This window comes from Sus scrofa, chromosome 13 (assembly GCF_054392235.1).
Source record: "Sus scrofa isolate SSC_HxYL_T2T_F1_AM1 chromosome 13, Sscrofa_HxYL_maternal_Yorkshire_Landrace_v2.0, whole genome shotgun sequence".
NCBI lineage: Eukaryota > Metazoa > Chordata > Mammalia > Artiodactyla > Suidae > Sus > Sus scrofa.
In genome coordinates this window covers 28,661,354-28,677,431 of record NC_139395.1, presented here as the reverse complement: position 1 = coordinate 28,677,431, position 16,078 = coordinate 28,661,354, and the positions used below count along the sequence as shown (strand labels likewise).

Here is a 16,078-nt window from a genome sequence, read left to right as displayed (position 1 = left end):
GCTGATCTGATGTAACATTAAGACCACTGTATCCTTATTGATTTTCTGTCTGGATGATCTGTCCATGAGTGAAGTGTTAAAGTCCCCCACTCTTTTTGTATTTTTGGTAACTTCTCCTTTTATGTTGTTAGTATTTGCTTTATATAATTAGTAGGAGTATTTATTTTAACAAATTTTTGTCTGCTTCTTGTATTGATCCCTTAATCATTATATAATACTCTTCTTTGTCTTTTGTTATAGACTGTGTTTTAAAGTCTACTTTGTCTGATTTGAGTATTGCTATCCCAGCTCTATTGTTGTTTCCAACACCTCACTTTCAGTCTGTTGGTGTCTTTAGCTCTGGAGTGCATCTCTTGTACATAGCATATAGACGAGTCTTGTTTTTTTTATCCTGTCAGCTGTTATAAGTCTTGTTTGGGGCACTTAGTCCTTTGACTTTTAAGGTGATTGTTGATATATATTTATTGCCATTTTGTTGATGGTTTTCCAGTTGTTTTGCTAGTTCTTCTCTGATCTTCTTTTTGTTTCTTTCCTTATGGTTTGATGACTTTCTTCAGTATACCTTTTCTGTCTTATTTTTGTGTATCTATTGTAGATTTTTGATTTGTGGTTACAATGAGGTTTATATATATGTTGACTTATAACTATAGCTACTTGTTTCAAACTGATAATTATTGAGGTTCAGACACAGTCTGCAAAATCTACATTTTTTTACTCCCCTTCCCCATATTATGTCTTTTGGATGTCATATTTTACATCATCATGTTTAGTTTTACCTGCTGTGGTTAGAGTTGATTTTACATTTTTTTCATCTTAATACTAACTTATTTAAGTGGTTCATCCACAGTCTATACTTTATATTTGCCTTTACTAGTGGAATTTTTCTTTCCTATAAATTCTTACTTCTTGTTGTAGCCTTTTCTTTTCCACTTAAAGATTTTTTAATTCTTGTAGAGTCATTTTAGTATTTGAACTCTTTTAGTTTTTGATTGACTCAGAAGCTTCTTATCTCCTTTAGTTATGGATGATAACTTTTCTGGGTAGAGTATCCTAGGTTTTAGATTTTTCCCTTTTCAGCTCTTTAAGTATATCATGCTACTCCCTCCTGGCCTGCAAATTTTCTGCAGAAAAATCAGCTGATAGCCTTATGAGGGATCTGTTGTATGTGACTACATTTTTCTCTTGCTACCTTTAGAATTCTCTCTTTCTCTTGAACTTTGCCATTTTAATTATGATAGATAGGTCTTGGTGTGGGTCTCTTTGGGTTCATCTTATTTAGGACCCTCTGTGCTTTCTGTACCCGGATGTCTGTTTCCTTCTTTGAGTTCAGAAAGTTTTCAGCCATATTTTCATCAAATATATTTTTGACATTTTTTTCTTTTTTCCCGAGGCTCAGAATATGATTTTGGTTGTAGTTTCCATTCTTTCTCACTGTATATCTTAAGATGAAACCAGAATGCCAAATATTTCCACTTCTTTTCTTGGGGGGACCATGTGCATGGCCGGAAGAAACTCCCAAGCCAGGGACCAAACCCAGGCCACAGCAACGACCTGAACCACAGCAGTGACGAGGCCAGGTCCTTAACCTGCTGAGCCACCAGGGAACTACAAATATTTATAATTTTTGCTTTTTCTCAGATTTGTCTTATAAAATCTTATCTATTTCCAAGACAAAGATCCAATGACACCTCTTCTACAACAAAGGCTTTCCTTTATCTTACATTCCAGAAAGGATCCCTTGCTTCCCAAAGTACCTTCTGGGACCCATTTAATGTGAATGTTACTGTGCTTGATGTTGCCCTAGAGGTCCCTCATATGGTTGTCATTTTTTAAATTTGTTTTTCTTTTTGTTCTTCTGATTTCCATTATTCTATCTTCCAGATCGCTTATGTTCTTATATATTGCCTAGTCTGCTCTTTATTCCTTGTATTGTATTTTTCATTTCAATTATTATATTCTTCAGCTTTTATTTTATTTTTTATTTTTTTGTAAATAATTTTTATTTTTTCCATTATAGTTTTTTAAATTTTTTTTATTTTTTGCTATTTAGAGCTGTACATGTGGCATATGGAAGTTCCCAGGCTAGGGTCAAATCAGAGCTGCAGCCACCAGCCTCTGCCACAGCCACAGCAATGGCAGGATCTGAGCCACATCTGCAACCTACACCACAGTTCACAGCAACACCAGATCCTTAACCCACTGAGCGAGGCCAGTGATCAAAACCACATCCTCATGGATACTAGTCGGGTTCGCTACTGCTGAGTGACAACGGGAACTCCTCTTTGGCTCTTTTATATCCCCAATTCCTTGTTGAAATTCTGACTGTATTCATCTATTCTTTTCCCAAGTTCAGTTAGCATTCTCATTAGTAATGTTTTGAACTCTTTATTTGGTAAATTATTTATCTCTCTTTCATTAGTTTTTTGTGTGGCAGTTTTTTTTCCTTGTTCTTTTGTTTGGAACAAATTCCTCTGTCTCCTCAGTTTGTTTAACTTTCCTTGTCTCTATGAAACTACGTGAAAACAGTTACCTAATCCGGTCTTGAAGGTGTGTCCTTGTATGGGAGCCTCCAGGCTGTGCGTACCCAGTGGCTTTAGTGGGAGAACTGGAGCTGAAGTGAACATGGGTCACACCTTTTCCCAGTGTGGGCTGGCTTCTCCCACAATCTTAGTGGAAGGTGGGGCTGGAGATTGAGGGGCTAGAGCCAGAGTCAGGTGCAAGCTGGGGCTTTCCCTATACTCAGTGGCTGTTACTGCTCTTTTGGGGCCTGGGTTGGGCCCAAGTTGCTGAGCAGAAGCCCTGAGGGTCAGGTCTCAGCTGGTTCTGTTCACTCTAAGTGTATGCTTTCCCCTTCCCAGCAGCAGCACCTTCCCCAGAGCAGAGCTTCACTAGAGCAAGTGAGGCCTGTGTGGGTACCTTGCACAGGGAGGGTGTGTGCTGGGATGGTCCTGACAGCAGTGGTCCTTCACTCTTGATCCACTGCCTCCAGAAATGCCAGTAAAGGCTGCTCTAAGTTTGGTCCAAGCTGGCTTCATCCCCATCTTATTCCCACAAGTGTGCACCCTCCTCAACCACCGCAGCCTTCACTCTGGGGGGCGGTAGTGCTGTGTTGCAAGCAGAGAGGTGGGAGCAGGTACTCGATGATGTGTGCTGGGGTGGTCATGGAGAACCAGCCAGATCTCCAGGCAGTTTCAGTCTGCTTCCCCTGGAGTAAGTGAGCACATTAATTCCATCTATGGGCAGAGTCTGTTTCTTACAGCCCTCTTAGTTTTCAAGTCAGCTTAGGTGACTTATCTTCCTGGTGTCAGACCCTAGAGCTGGGGTGCCCAATCTATGGTCCAAACCCCTTATTCCCCAGGGAAGATCTCCGAGCCAGTGATGTCCCTCCCCTCTTCTTGTCCCTTCCAAGGGCACAGGTCCACCTGATCGCTTTTCTTTTCCTACCTGACTCTGTGTGGACCTTTCTTTACAGCTTTGGTTGTAGAAGAGTCTTTCTGCCTGTCTCCAGGTTGCTTTCAGTGAGAATTTCTCCACATGTAGATGTATTTTTGATCCATTCTTGGAGGGAGACAAGCTCTGCATCCTCCTACTCTGCTGTCTTGATTTTTCCCTACAGCTTTGTGGTCTCTTTGTTTGTAGAAGAGAATGATTGGCTAAGGATTTGTTGGCATATAAAGGACAAAATAAGTAGTTCCTATGAGGAAACACATACTGTGTGTCTTGTGCTTCACCTGCACCCCCTGTTTCGGAACCACACCCCCAGTGCCCTCAGATTAGGAAACTGAGGTACAGAGAAGTTAAAGGACTTTTCCTAAAATCATACAGCCAACTAATGGTAGAAGACAAATCTAACCCCAAAACTCCATCTTTGCAGTGTGTGCCTCTAGCCACTTAGATACCTTTTAAATGACTTGGGAAATTAAGTTACAGTTCAAAAAATAGGTGGATGAGCACTGATGTGAGGAAAACATGGCCTTAAAATATTTTTCCTCCTCTCCCGTCTTCTCTGTTATTAAGGCTCCACCCCCACCCCCACCCCCAGGAACTCTTTTGCTCTCACCGATTTCAGCATCACTAACTCTTTGTCTTTACATGGCCTACATGGTCCTCCCAGCCCAATGCTCTCTGATCATCAGGAATGGGTGCTGCACATCAAGCCCACTCTCTCTTAGCAAGGGCAGCAAGGGGACTCAGCACATACTTTAGGTTGTAGTTGCCATTCTTTTTCACTGTACATCCTAAGGTGAAACCAGAATGTCAAATATGTCTTAATTTTTTTTTTTTTTTGGCTGCACCAACAGCTTACAGAGGTGAGCTGAGCAATTCAAGCTACTGCAGTGACCACACTGGATCCTTAACCTGCTGAGCCACCAGGCAACTCTAGATCTTTCTACTTTTCGCTGTTTCTCAAATTTATTCTTATCCCATGTTTCCTTGTCATAAAATCTTACCTATTTCCAAGACCAAGGGCCAGTGACAGCACCTCTACAAAAAAGGTGCTCTCCTTTGTCTCCCATTCCTGAAGGGATTCCTCACTTCCCAAAGTACCTACTTTCAACCTTCTAGCATTATTTTCTTCCTTGCTTTGGAAACACTTGTCTACCTGTCTTATTTCTTGGCAAGATTATATATTTCCCAGTGCTAGCAACTTTTGACTTTTGTGTCCTCTATTTGGTGCATTCTTGGACAGTTTTTGCAAATTCAATTATAGCTTAAATATTAGGTTGCCTCAGAGTTCCCTTGGGGCTCAGCAGGTTAAGGATCTAGCATTGTCACTGCCGTGGTGTGGGTTTGATCCCTGGCCTGGGAACTTCCACGTGCCATGAGTGGCGCCACCCCCCCCCCCAAAAAAACCTCAGTTAAAAAAAAAAACTAGTTTACCTCATGAGTACCTACAACCCCTTGGCCACAGTAAAAGAGATGCCACTGGTGGTTTTTGGCTCTGCTTGTCCAGCTTTGAAGCCCACACCTGCTGGATCTGTTGAGTCTCCTTTCAACACCACTCCCTTGTTAACACCTGGCAGGCTTAATTACAGTGAACTGAAGCGTCGTCCCCCCTTTAACCCATTTTAGAATTTGCAGTCTGTTGTCTGACAAGTTCACATGGCACATCTTTTTGTAAAATATTTCACACATTCAAAAATGCATGTTTTCAGTGCTCGAATTATTCAGAAAGTAGAGAGTTCTAAGAAGAAAATAACTGCTTATTATATAGAGGTCCTGAAGGTCACAAAATTCATTCTTAATTCTGTTTATAAAACTTTCATGCATTTGTATCTTTAAAATAATACATGTTATTCTGAGTACCCTATTCTCTTTTCTGTCAAATAATGCAGAGACATTTGTAGGAGACGTGAGATTTTGGAGAGAATAAATCAAGAATATATTTATGTCTTGATTGCTCCAGCAAGAATGTAAGGAGGCTTATAAAGATATGTAAAGCATTCAGATTGTCATAAAAGAAAAACAAAGTTTGGGAACAAAGTTGAATCAGAGCCCAGAGGAAATGCCTATTGAAATATGCAATTTGAAGAGTGGTTACGGAACCCGACTAGATCCATGAGGACTTGGGTTCAATCCCTGTCCTTGCTCAGTGGGTTAAAGATCTGGCATTGCTGTGAGCTGTAGTGTAGGTCACAGATGCAGCTCAGATCCCACGTTACTGTGGCTGAGGTGTAGGCTGGCAGCTACATCTCGGATTGGACCCCTAGCCTGGGAACCTCCATATGCAGTGGGTGCAGCCCTAAAAAGCAAAAAGTCAAAAAGCCAAAAAAAAAAAAAAAAAAAAACCAAGTTGAGGATTTCCCTTGTGGTGCTGTGGGTTATGAATCTGTGGGTTGCTGCTGTGGTACAGGGTCAGTCCCTGGCCTGGGAACTTCCACATGCCAGGGCCATGGCCAACCCCCCCACCCCCCGCAAAACAAAATGTGCAAGTTGACCACATTTTAGGCTCTGAGGTTTTGAGTAGTCACTTTCTGTTCTAACAAGACCTGACCTGTCTTTTGTATGTGGTTGCAGAGGGGTGTGCTTTGTGGGTTTAGGCAGAGAATCACAAAGCACGGGGTGTCCTTTATCTGAATCTCTAATGAGCCAAGCTCCCTCATTGTTTCCTGGTTCCTGTGTTCTACTTTGGCTCTCCTCCTGTTTGCTCTGTGTCTCTGTGTACCTTGCTTGACCACCAGGATCTGCTGTGTGGGTCCTTTCTGTCCTGACCGAAGTGGGGACAGGGACACATTGAGGCCGAGGGCCCTTCTATAAACAGCAGGGTAAGAATCATCATAATCCAGTAAAACCATATACTTCACAAAAAAAGAATTGCCCCCGGGGGGTTAAAGCAAAGTGAAATGATAAAGCTGGTTGCAAGTTTCACCAGAGTTTTACACAAATCGTTAAGTAATTTGCCTTGAGCTAGAATTCAGTTTTTTTCTACATTTAAAGCCACAAGGAGCTGAGAAATTGGTTTGCAGTCTGAAACAAAAGATGAAAGAAAGAATGAGAAATAATTCATGACAGGCTCATTAATTGCCTTGAAGTCAAAGAAGTTTTTTGTTTGTTTTTTGTTTCTGTTCGCTGTGCCTTTGGCATGTGGAAGTTCTGGTGCTGGGGATTAAACCCATGCCACAGCAGTGACGACATCAGATTCTTAACCTTCTGAACCAGCAGGGAACTCCTTAAAGTTTTGATAGAAGCTGTGGGAAGAAAAAGTGTAAGGCACCATTCTTATGTCTGAGAGACCAGGCATAGGACAGGAGATCGTGGCCCATGACAGTGGAAGCATGAATCCTGAGTGAACAGTGAGGCCAGTGAGGAAGTGGACTTTAGAGAGGATGAGAAGACTCCTTTTAGCTCCAGTAACAGGGAAGGAGATGTTCTTGGGAAATGGGCAGATTGTCCCTCAGTGGAACTGGTGGGAAAGACATTCTGGGTAAAGTGAGTAAAATAACCAGGGGAGGCTTGGTATGTGGAGCCCTGAAAAGTGGTCACCAGTCACAGCCTGCAGCACATGCTCAGGCAGGAGTGGTCACACCCTGCATGTGGCTTCTGGGACAGGTGACCAGTTTAATGCAGCTAGCACTTGAGGAGCTGTCTTTTAGTCTCCCTAAGTTTTTTGTTTGTTTGTTTGTATCACGAGGACTTAAGAGTGGCTTCATGAGCGAATATTTTTAGCACATCATCCCAAGCCCTGGTGGTTTACAACAACAGTGGCCTCTGATGGTTTCTCTCCCTTTCTGTGGGTCAAACATTCAGAGTAGCTCACCCGGATGGTCCCAGCTCAGGTCCCTGCTGGCGCTGTCATCAGGGGTCAGCCAGGCTGTGGTCCTCTTAAGATCACCTGGGCCTGGAGGGTCCACTTACTACCAGGGTGGATGGAGTGACATGTGACACGCTGACATGGTGGTTCTCTTGGGGTGGGTGGAGCTCTTGGCAAGGGTTGTTTGACCTTCCAGCATGGGGGTTGGGGGTTCCCCCAGAACCAGGCACCCTATATGTTTAAAGAAATAATTTTGTCCTTTCAAACATTGTGAAAGGAGCTGGAGCTGGGCTGAAAGCCAGGGAAAGCACTGGGAGACAGGCTTCACCTCAGCATGAAGGAAACCTTGGTCCAGAGTCAGACCCTGCACCATAAACAGGTGGACCCAGAACAGTGCTTCTTGTCATGGGTGACACATTAGCAGATATTGGACTATTAAGAGTGTTGGAGATGGAGGAGATTGCCTGGGTTTGAATCCCAGCTCTGTCCTTGTGAGCGATGGGACCTAAGTCATTTAGCTTTCTGTGCTGCAGTTTTCTCATCTATAATGTGGAATTTACCTCACAGGCTTCTAAGGAGGATTAACTAGATTTTTATTTGTTTGTTTGTTTTTGGCTTTTTAGGGCTGTGCCCGCAGCATATGGAAGTTCCCAGGATAGAGGTTGAATTGGAGCTGTAGCTGCTGGCCTACACCACAGCCAGAGCAATGCATCTGTGACCTATACCACAGCTCATGGCAATGCTGCATCCTTAACCCACTGAGCGAGGCCAGGGATCTAACCTGTGTCCTCATGGATACTAGTCAGATTCATTTCCGCTGAGCCAAGATGGGAACTCTGAAGTCTAGTTGATTTACAATGTGTTAATTTCTGCTGTACAGCAAAGTGACTCAGTTGTACAGAATATACATTCTCTTCTTTTTTATATTCTTTTCCATAATGGATTATCATAGGACATTGAATGTAGGTCTTTGTATTGTACCATAGGACCTTGTTGTTTAAAGGATTAAATAGATTTAAACGTGCAAAACACTTAGAACACTGGCTGGCACATGGTAAGTACCATAGAGGTAATCTGTGATGATGGTGATGGTGATTGAGGGTTGAATTGAGGAATATATATATATATATTTTGGCTACACTCACAGCATGTGGAAGTTCCCAGAGCAGAGATCAAATCTACACAACAGCTATAACCAGAGCCACAGCAGCAACATCAGATCCTTAACCCTCTGAGCCACCAGGGAACTCCATGAGGAAGTTATACAATCTGAGAGTCTAGGAGTCTATCATTTGTAGAAAGGGACATACTTTTAAATTACCTCTATGAATTTGTGTTACTTTACATTTATTATTTTTTTTATTTTTATGGCTGCACCTGTGGCATATGGAAGTTCCCAGGCTAGGGGTTGAATCAAAGCTGCAGCTGTGGCCTATGCCACAGCCACAGCAATGTGGGATCCAAGCTGCATCTGCAACCTACACCACAGCTCACAGCAATGCTGGATCCCTAACCCACCGAGCAAGGCTAGGGATCGAACCCACATCCTTTTGGACACTATGTTGGGTGTTAACCTGCTGAGCCCCAATGGGAACTCCATTATGCTACACTTATGATGCTACCAATTCAGATTTGGAGTTGCCCAAAATAACCTTTCAGATGTAGTGTATAGTAACAGAGCTGGTGACTGAATATGACAGAAGTCTGGCAACGGTGCTCGCCTAGCCTTACCACTCTGGATACCTGGGCTGTGGCTGTTCTAGGTGGTGAGATGTCACTGGACCTCCTGCTATGCTAGACAATAAAGAATATGCAGAGAACATAAGGAATTGGGAACAATTTGTGCAGTGCTGGGAATTCAAGCCTTCAAGCTATCATTTAGGTTTTCACACCTCATCATATAGTTTGGAAGGACAGAATTCATTTATTCAACAAACTCATCTGTGCAATGGTGATAATTTTGAGTATTAAAAGAGTGTAAAGCACTGAGAACTATACCTGGCCCACTGCAGGTGCTTAATAAAATCGAAGTCACTTACTTTTCATAATAACTCTGAATTACATACTATTATTATTGTTTCTGTTGTAATGATGTGGAAACTGAAGCCTACGGAGAGTGAGCATCTTTTAAGATCATGCAGCTAGAGTAGATTTCAACCCAGGGTATCTGGCCTAGAGTTTCTTCTCTTAGCCACTGGGTCTTACTGACTCAAGTGCCCAGGGCCTTTTGTCTTGTGGACTGGTCCACTGAACTGAGAAATGTAGAAATGTAGTTATAGAGGATGTAAGGTTTATTATCATAATTTGAAAATTCAGCTATGTGTAGTATATGAGAAAGAAGTGTTTGGGTTTTTTTTTTTTTTTTGCAAGCTGTTAACCCATGTCCATATTATATTGTGTCTTTCTGTAAACTGACTGCCATGTGGGAAGAATGACATGCTCTCTTTGCATGAGGAAACCACATCTTTTTTTTAAAGTATAGTTGATTTATAATCTTCTGTCAATTTCTGCTGTACAGCAAAGTGACCCAGTCATACATATATATACATTCTTTTTTTCATACTATCTTCCATCATGTTCTAACCCAAGAGATTGGACACAGTTCCCTATGCTGTACAGTAGGACCTTATTGCTTCTCTGTTCTAAAGGTAATAGCTCACATCTACCAACCCCAAACTCCCAGTCCATCCCACTCCTTCCCTTCCCCTCTTCCCCTTGGCAACCGCAAGTCTCTTCTCCAGGTCTATGACTCTATTTCTGTTTGGTAGATAGGATCATTTGTGCCATATTTGAGATTCCACATGTAAGTGATATCGTATGGTATTTGTCTATCTCTGTCTGACTGACTTAGTATGAGAATCTCTAGTTGCATCAATGTTACTGCAAAAGGCATTATTTTGTCCTTTTTTTTTTTTTTTTCGTTTTTTAGGGCCGCATTTGCAGCATATGGAAAGTCCTAGGCTAGGGGTTGAATTCAAGCTGCAACTGCTGGCCCACACCACACCCACAGCAACACTGGATCCAAGCTGTGTCTATGACTTATGGCACAGCTCACGGCAATGCTGAATCCTTAACCCACTGAGCTAGGCCAGGGATTGAATCTGCATCCTCATGGATCCTAGTTGGGTTCATTACTGCTGAGCCATGACGAGAAATCCTTGTCCTTTTTAATGGCTGAGTAATATTCCATTGTGTATGTGTATCACATCTTCTTAATCCATTCATCTGTCAATGCACATTTAGGCTGAGGAGACCACGTCTTTATGCAGATTTCTAGCAAATGCTTAGAGGGAGTAGGACAGCATGTACAGTGTCTTGTAGCTTTATCTTATAATCCTAAGATGTGGAACAGAATGATTTTACTGAAATGAATAGCATGCTTTTGTTTGTTATATTCTGCTTTTCTCACCTTGTCTGTAATACTTGAGCTAATTCTAGGACATTCCTCATTTGTACTTTGGAAAGAATAGGGTATTGGTTTGCACTTTGTCCAGCTGGACTGCAGTATAAGAAACAATTCTTGGGTTTTCCTAATTGCAGGTGAATGATGATAAGTGAAATGACTTGAATACTGATGTCACAATTTATCAAATAAATAATTACCAGTTGCATATTGTAAGTGGGGGGGTACTTAAGTCCTTTCAGGGAATTTAAGCATACTTCTACTTTTTTTTTTTTTTTTTTTTGGTCTTTTTGCTATTTCTTTGGGCCGCTTCTGTGGCATATGGAGGTTCCCAGGCTAGGGGGTCTAATCGGAGCTGTAGCCACCGGCCTACACCAGAGCCAGAGCCACAGCAACGTGGGATCCGAGCCGCGTCTGCAACCTACACCACAGCTCACGGCAACGCCGGATCGTTAACCCACTGAGCAAGGGCAGGGACCGAACCCGCAACCTCATGGTTCCTAGTCGGATTCGTTAACCACTGCGCCACGACAGGAACTCCATACTTCTACTTTTCTTATGGTGACTTCTACATGTTCACAACTTTTACTAACATGGTTGAGGAATCGGGATGTTCAGGCTGGTTAAAAGTGTTAGAGTCTTCTTTACCTTTATATCCATAACCCCTGGCAAGCAGTGTGCACAGTGGGTGAAGACGAGAAATGAAGAAAGATGACGCCTTCTCAGTTTGGGGCTCCACTCTGAGTTTCCAGCTGGATCTGTCAGCTCTCTTTTCTGATTGCACCTTTGAATCTCTCCAAGAAGCTTCAAGGGATGGGTTAGGAGGTTGAGGTTAGCAGATGAAAACTATAACACATGGAGGGCATAAACAACAAGGTCCTACTGTATAGCACAGGGATCGATATTCAGTGTCCTGTGATCAGCCATAATGGGAAGGGTGTATTTCTATATACAACTGAATCACTTTGCTGTACAGCAGAAGTTATCATGACATTGTAAATCAACTAGACTTCAATTTTAAAAAATTTATAGTAAGTAATCCAAAAAAAAAAAAAAAAAAAAAAAAAGAAGAAGCAGCAGCAGCTTCAAAAGCTCCTAGTATGCAGGCCTCACCCAGCTCTGTTAGAGGTGCTACGGATCCAGCACTGAACAGAAATAGTTAAGCTCCTACCCAAGTTGAGCAGATGTTATAAACAAGGGAGACTAAAAATATATAAGTAACTGTAAGATACAACAGGTGGTGTCAGAATCTATGAAAAAAAAACAGCATAGGTAGAGCAAATATTTTTTCTTTTCTATTTTGGCTGCCCCATGGCATATGGATATTCCCAGGCCAGGGATGAGATCCAAGCTGCAGCTATGATCTACATTGCACCTGCAGCAATGCCAGATCCTTTAACCCACCGTGTCTGCATGGGATCTAACCTGTGTCCTGGCACTGCAGAGACACTGCCAATCCTGTTGCACCACAGCAGGAACTCCTGTAGAGTAAATGTTTTAGTCAAAACTGTGTAACTCTTGGGAAACCTCTGTGTTTGACATTGTGTTAATGGTTGGCTTGGGGAGAAACTTGTTCCCCTCATTCCCCCTTTGGTTACTTTCTTTTTTCTTTGCTGAGCTGCCATCCTCATGTTCTCTGTCCTTCTATTTCTGTAGCTTCCAGCCATTCACTTCGATAGCACTCAAAACAGCATGATGAAGTCTGAGCCCACCATCAGGGGGGGTGCGCACAGAGTGCGAGGTCAGTGGCACGAGTCCACAGAAGCCGTTGAACTTGAAAATTTTAGGTAAGAAATCCAGTGTGTCCCTTGCTTTCAGTGGCCTACCCCAATTAGCCCAAGGACTTAAGGACTTATTTGAATTTGCTACAGGAGCCATTTGAAAATTTACCATGGGGATTCTTTTTTTTTTTTGCCACACCCACAGCATATAGAAGTTATAGGGCCAGGGATCCAACCCATGCCACAACAGTGACCTGAACCACAGCAGTGACAATGCCAGGTCCTTAACCTGATGATCCACTAGGGAACCTTCCAGGAATTATTAATTGATGATTTTAGTAAGTGTTTCACCTGTTCCCAGAATGAGTGTGTAAATAACAGGCTAAACAGCTTTCAGGACACCTTATGACACACTTTTGGCGTTTGCTCCATGAGGAAGTAGCTCAGGTGAGCCGGCTGGGCTAATTCTGAGCCTTGTCTTTAGCTTTTGGTCTGTCCATATTTTGCCAGCAATGAAGAAACATAAGAGCAGCCCCTGCTGTGAAAAGATGCAGTGGCGGAAGACTGTGGTTGTCCAAGAGACAAGGCTTTCAGTTGGAGGGATAAGTGTCGGCCCAGGTTTCTCTCTCCTGTTGCCACATCAACCTTTTAGAATTTGCACAGTCTTGTGGGCCACCGCCCTTCCAGAAGCTGGTTCTCTCAGTTTTACTTTGTGTTAAGCTCATGTGGCTTTAGGTGCCATTAAATAGTGATGACATGAAATAGCAGTATAAATATTCTAGAATAATCATTTGTTTATTTTGTTTTGTCTCCCTGTCATTTTATGGCAGTGAATTTAATAATCCACCAACATCACATGATGCTACATGAGTTCATATTTTTAAAAAAATTTATTTACTTACTTTTTTTTGGCTGTGTCCACGGCATGTGGAAGTTCCAGGACCAGGGATCAAACCCATGCCACAGCAATGACAGCAGTGAATCCCTAACTGGCTGAGCCACGAAGGAACTCTGAGATCATATTTTTAAAATACGTGCTTAGTGAATTCTTTAAAATTCTTTAAAAATTCTTACATGTTCAGTCTGCCTATGTCCATGTACTAAAAACTGTGATGGCCTTCACTTCACTAGGATAGGGACACACAGTCCAATGACACCTGAAAGACTACGAGGGCAGAAAGGTACAAAAAGCAATATCAGGCTACAGAATTCACCTCTGAGGTGCTGTGTTCCTGTAATTCTTGTATACTTAGACTAGATCTTAAAATTTGTCTAATTAATTAATTAATTAGGCCATGCCCATGGCATTTGGAAGTTCCCAGGGCCAGGGATTGAACCCATGCCAAAGCAGCCACCTGAGCCATAGCAGGGCCAACCCTGGATCCTTAACCCACTGCGCCACCAAGGAACTACCAAAATTAGTCTATTTTAATGTGCATAAAGATATTGTATTATATATTTTATAGCAATATGATCTTTTTGTGCATTATCTCTTATCCTTTCCCACTTTTAAAGTGGAATTCTTTGAGGTATTTTTAACTACTCTGATGACTGAAATCTCAGGGGAAAAAAGCTGAAGCTAGACTATCTCACTTTGTCACATACACCATCAGCAGCCACAAAACTCTCGTGGTTGAAAGCATATAGACTGTGTTTAATAACTCCCTGTTATCTGCAAGGAGCTATGCATGGTGTGAATGGCTCCGGCAGCCCATGGGCCACGGTGGGTGGTAAAGTGAAGGGGGGAGGGGTTCTTCTCTGCCTGTTGCACGAATGTCTAGATAATGTGTTTAGCCATCCTTTCTCTCCATATGCTCTTTTCTTCCCCCTCACCAATTGTAGCTGGTAAGTGTTTATAGAGAATAATTTAGTTAATATGGTAAAATGAAATATAAGCTTGACTATAACCTTTATTATTAAATTTATAATTAAGTTTCTGCTTCCTGTTTTAACAAGGCTAACTTGCCTTTAGCAATATATTAGATTGCAAGAATCCTTCAGTATTTACCTGCATATAGGTGGTCTTTCTCTGCATCAGTAGATTTGAAGCACCCTGAATAATTTTTATTACAAAATGCTTCTCTGTTTATTTTTATCTCAGTATAAACTACAAGAATGAGAGAAATTTCAGCAAACATCCCCAGCATAAACTGTTTGAGGAGATTTTTATAGCCTTGGTGAAGAATAGACTCATATGCAGGTAAGATTGTCCCAGGAAGGTCAAAGGTACTTACCCAAGAATGGCATATTTTATATATCTTATTTCTAGCATGTGGTTTGAAGTGGTTTACAAAGTTGGACGTGCTTAAAGGATAAAATAGAGACCATTTCTAAGGAGGTGAATGAATAGGTATTGTAGATGGTCTCATTAAACTCACTCTGGTTAGGACTGAATTTAGCTGAATTTTATGATGGACAAGGCAAAAATGAGAGAACACCCAAGTTGCACTGTTTCCCTATTTTGAGTTTGTAGACCCAGGAGACAGTCATTGCAGAGACGTTAGGTGACACCATGACCAACATCCTACAGTACAGGTTTATAGTCAATACAAGCTCTGATTAAATGGACCGGCGCAGCCTGGACCAGGGAGGATGGGTGTGTGGCATCTAGTCACAGCCCAGGACAACCTTTCTTCCTGGGACCAAGTCAAATGTTCTTTCCTTTGCTCTCTTTTATCTTAACATGGGTGAAGGTGGGGCTAGTATATATTAGGGTCCTCTAGATTTTTGTTGAAAACCAGGGCTTTTCCATGAGCCACTGACCAGTGCTGGATTGCAGACAGGAATGAATTTTCTTCCTTCCTTCCTTTCTTTTTTGTCTTTTTAGGGCCACATCCATGGCATATGGAAGTTCCCAGGCTGGGGGTTGAATTAGAGCTGTACTGCTGGCCTACACCACAGCCACAGAAATGGTAGATCCCAGCCTCATCTGCGACCTATGCCACAGTTCATAGCAATGCCAGATCCTTAACCCACTGAGCAAGGCCGGGGATCAAACCCATGTCCTCATGGATACTCATAGGGTTCCTAACCTGCTGAGCCACAGTGGGAACTCCCAAAGAATGAATTTTCTATCCTTTCTGGGATGCTTGCATCAAGGGCTATGCTGCTGCTGGATTTGAAGGAGGCTCCCAACATCCCTTCATGGTAGGACCTGGCCTTCTACTCTCGCAGGAGACCCAGACTCTCTCCCCACAGGCACTGGCTGAAAAGCCCTTGCACAACCTTGAATCTTCTCTGTCACTTTGGGACTTGAATGAGATCTCTGAATTCTGCCCCAGTGAGATGGGAAGAAAATTACTCCTATTCTGGAAAATAGGAGAAATAGTAATAATTTAATGCCTTGACCAAAATGAAACTCTGACTTGGTCCAGTGCAATAAGTGACTGTAAATAGTACAGCATCCTGATGGGCCCTCCATGATGAATCAATTTCTAAATACAGTCCAAGCGGTGGTCCAATGATTTGACCTTTTGGATGGGTTATTCAGTATTGTATATTTAAGTATTGGACAGCGACTGCCCAACACATTGGTTTAGTTTAGAAACAATCCAGGGTTTGGACTGCATCTGTCATTCCTTTGTACTTTGGTTTAAGCAGAAGATTATTAGCCTGGTCAGATGATACAGGAAGCCTAGAATTTTTACCAAGGTTATAAAATTGGGTCGCTGCTCAGTGTTTGGAGGTATACTCAAAGATTAT

The 16,078-nt window shown here is 42.2% G+C and overlaps 1 protein-coding gene across 19 annotated transcripts in view; it reads left to right on the top strand.

Annotated features, from left to right (window-relative positions):
* Positions 1–16,078, top strand: part of NEK10 (NIMA related kinase 10) — a 178,728-nt gene that overhangs the window by 23,117 nt on the left and 139,533 nt on the right. For 17 of the 19 annotated variants that reach the window (XM_084990131.1, XM_084990130.1, XM_084990125.1 and 14 more), the window contains exons 4-5: positions 12,312–12,442; positions 14,478–14,576. The exons of the other annotated variants lie outside the window; for them this stretch is intronic. In XM_084990131.1, coding sequence (XP_084846257.1) covers positions 12,312–12,442; positions 14,478–14,576 — 230 coding nt within the window. The remainder of the gene's footprint in view (positions 1–12,311; positions 12,443–14,477; positions 14,577–16,078) is intronic. 19 annotated transcript variants of the gene reach the window in all.